This window comes from Haliaeetus leucocephalus, unplaced genomic scaffold (genome assembly GCF_000737465.1).
Source record: "Haliaeetus leucocephalus isolate CR32 unplaced genomic scaffold, Haliaeetus_leucocephalus-4.0 Scaffold317, whole genome shotgun sequence".
NCBI lineage: Eukaryota > Metazoa > Chordata > Aves > Accipitriformes > Accipitridae > Haliaeetus > Haliaeetus leucocephalus.
Genome location: NW_010972753.1, coordinates 996398 through 997139, shown reverse-complemented (window position 1 = coordinate 997139; position 742 = coordinate 996398). Strand labels below are relative to the sequence as shown.

The following is a 742-nucleotide window of genomic DNA, read 5'->3' as shown; positions in this document are numbered from 1 at the left end:
CTCCGCGGCTCGGCGGTCAGCCGCCTCTGGGCGCGCCAGGGCTCGGCCGCGCTTTCTGCCCGGCTGCTCTGCCCGGCGGCAGCGGGGACGCGGGTGGCTGGCAGGAGCGGAGGGCTGAGCCCCTTGCTCCCTCGCCTGATTTCTTCCTTTTTTTTTTTTTTTCTTCTTTTTTCTTCTTAAACCCGTACGCATCCCTATGCTGAGGGAAGGCGGGGTGCTGGTAGCAGGACGCAGAATGCAGCCGGGCTGCGGCGGGTGCTGAGAGCGGCGGCCGCCGGAGGAGGGAGCGGCTCTGTCAGCAGCCTCCTCTCCTTCCCGCCGCGGCGGCGGAGGCTCCGGCTGTCTCTCTCTGTCTCCCCCCACCTCCTCCGCCTTCGCCGCGGCCAGCCGCCTCAAACTTTCAGCCTGTTTCCGCCGCCAGGCTAAAACCCAGCTCGACATAAATGGGTGAGTTCCAGCCGCCGAGCTCCGAGTTTGGCGGCGCTGACCGGGGCTCCCGCCCGGCGGGGTGGGGTGCGCGTCGCCGCCGCCGCGACGGAGGAGCCGGGGGCCGCTAGCCTCCGCCTCGCGGCTTTTAACTTCTCCCCCGGCCGAGTCAATAATTGTTTTCATGTGACTAGGCGGGGAGGGGTCGGGGTTTAGCGTGGGCCTGCCGCGGGTGGGTGATCCCCGAGCGGGGCTGACAGGATTACAAGCCCTCCGGTGCCCCGGCCGGCCTCGCCGCCTATCCCGCCCCTCAGGG

At 69.0% G+C, this 742-nt stretch overlaps 1 protein-coding gene across 1 annotated transcript in view; it reads left to right on the top strand.

Moving 5' to 3' along the window:
• Positions 1 to 428: 428 nt before the first annotated feature.
• Positions 429 to 742, top strand: part of SH3KBP1 (SH3-domain kinase binding protein 1) — a 218823-nt gene continuing 218509 nt past the window's right edge. The window contains exon 1 of the mRNA XM_010571263.1: positions 429 to 447. Coding sequence (XP_010569565.1) covers positions 444 to 447 — 4 coding nt within the window. The 5' untranslated portion in view covers positions 429 to 443. The remainder of the gene's footprint in view (positions 448 to 742) is intronic.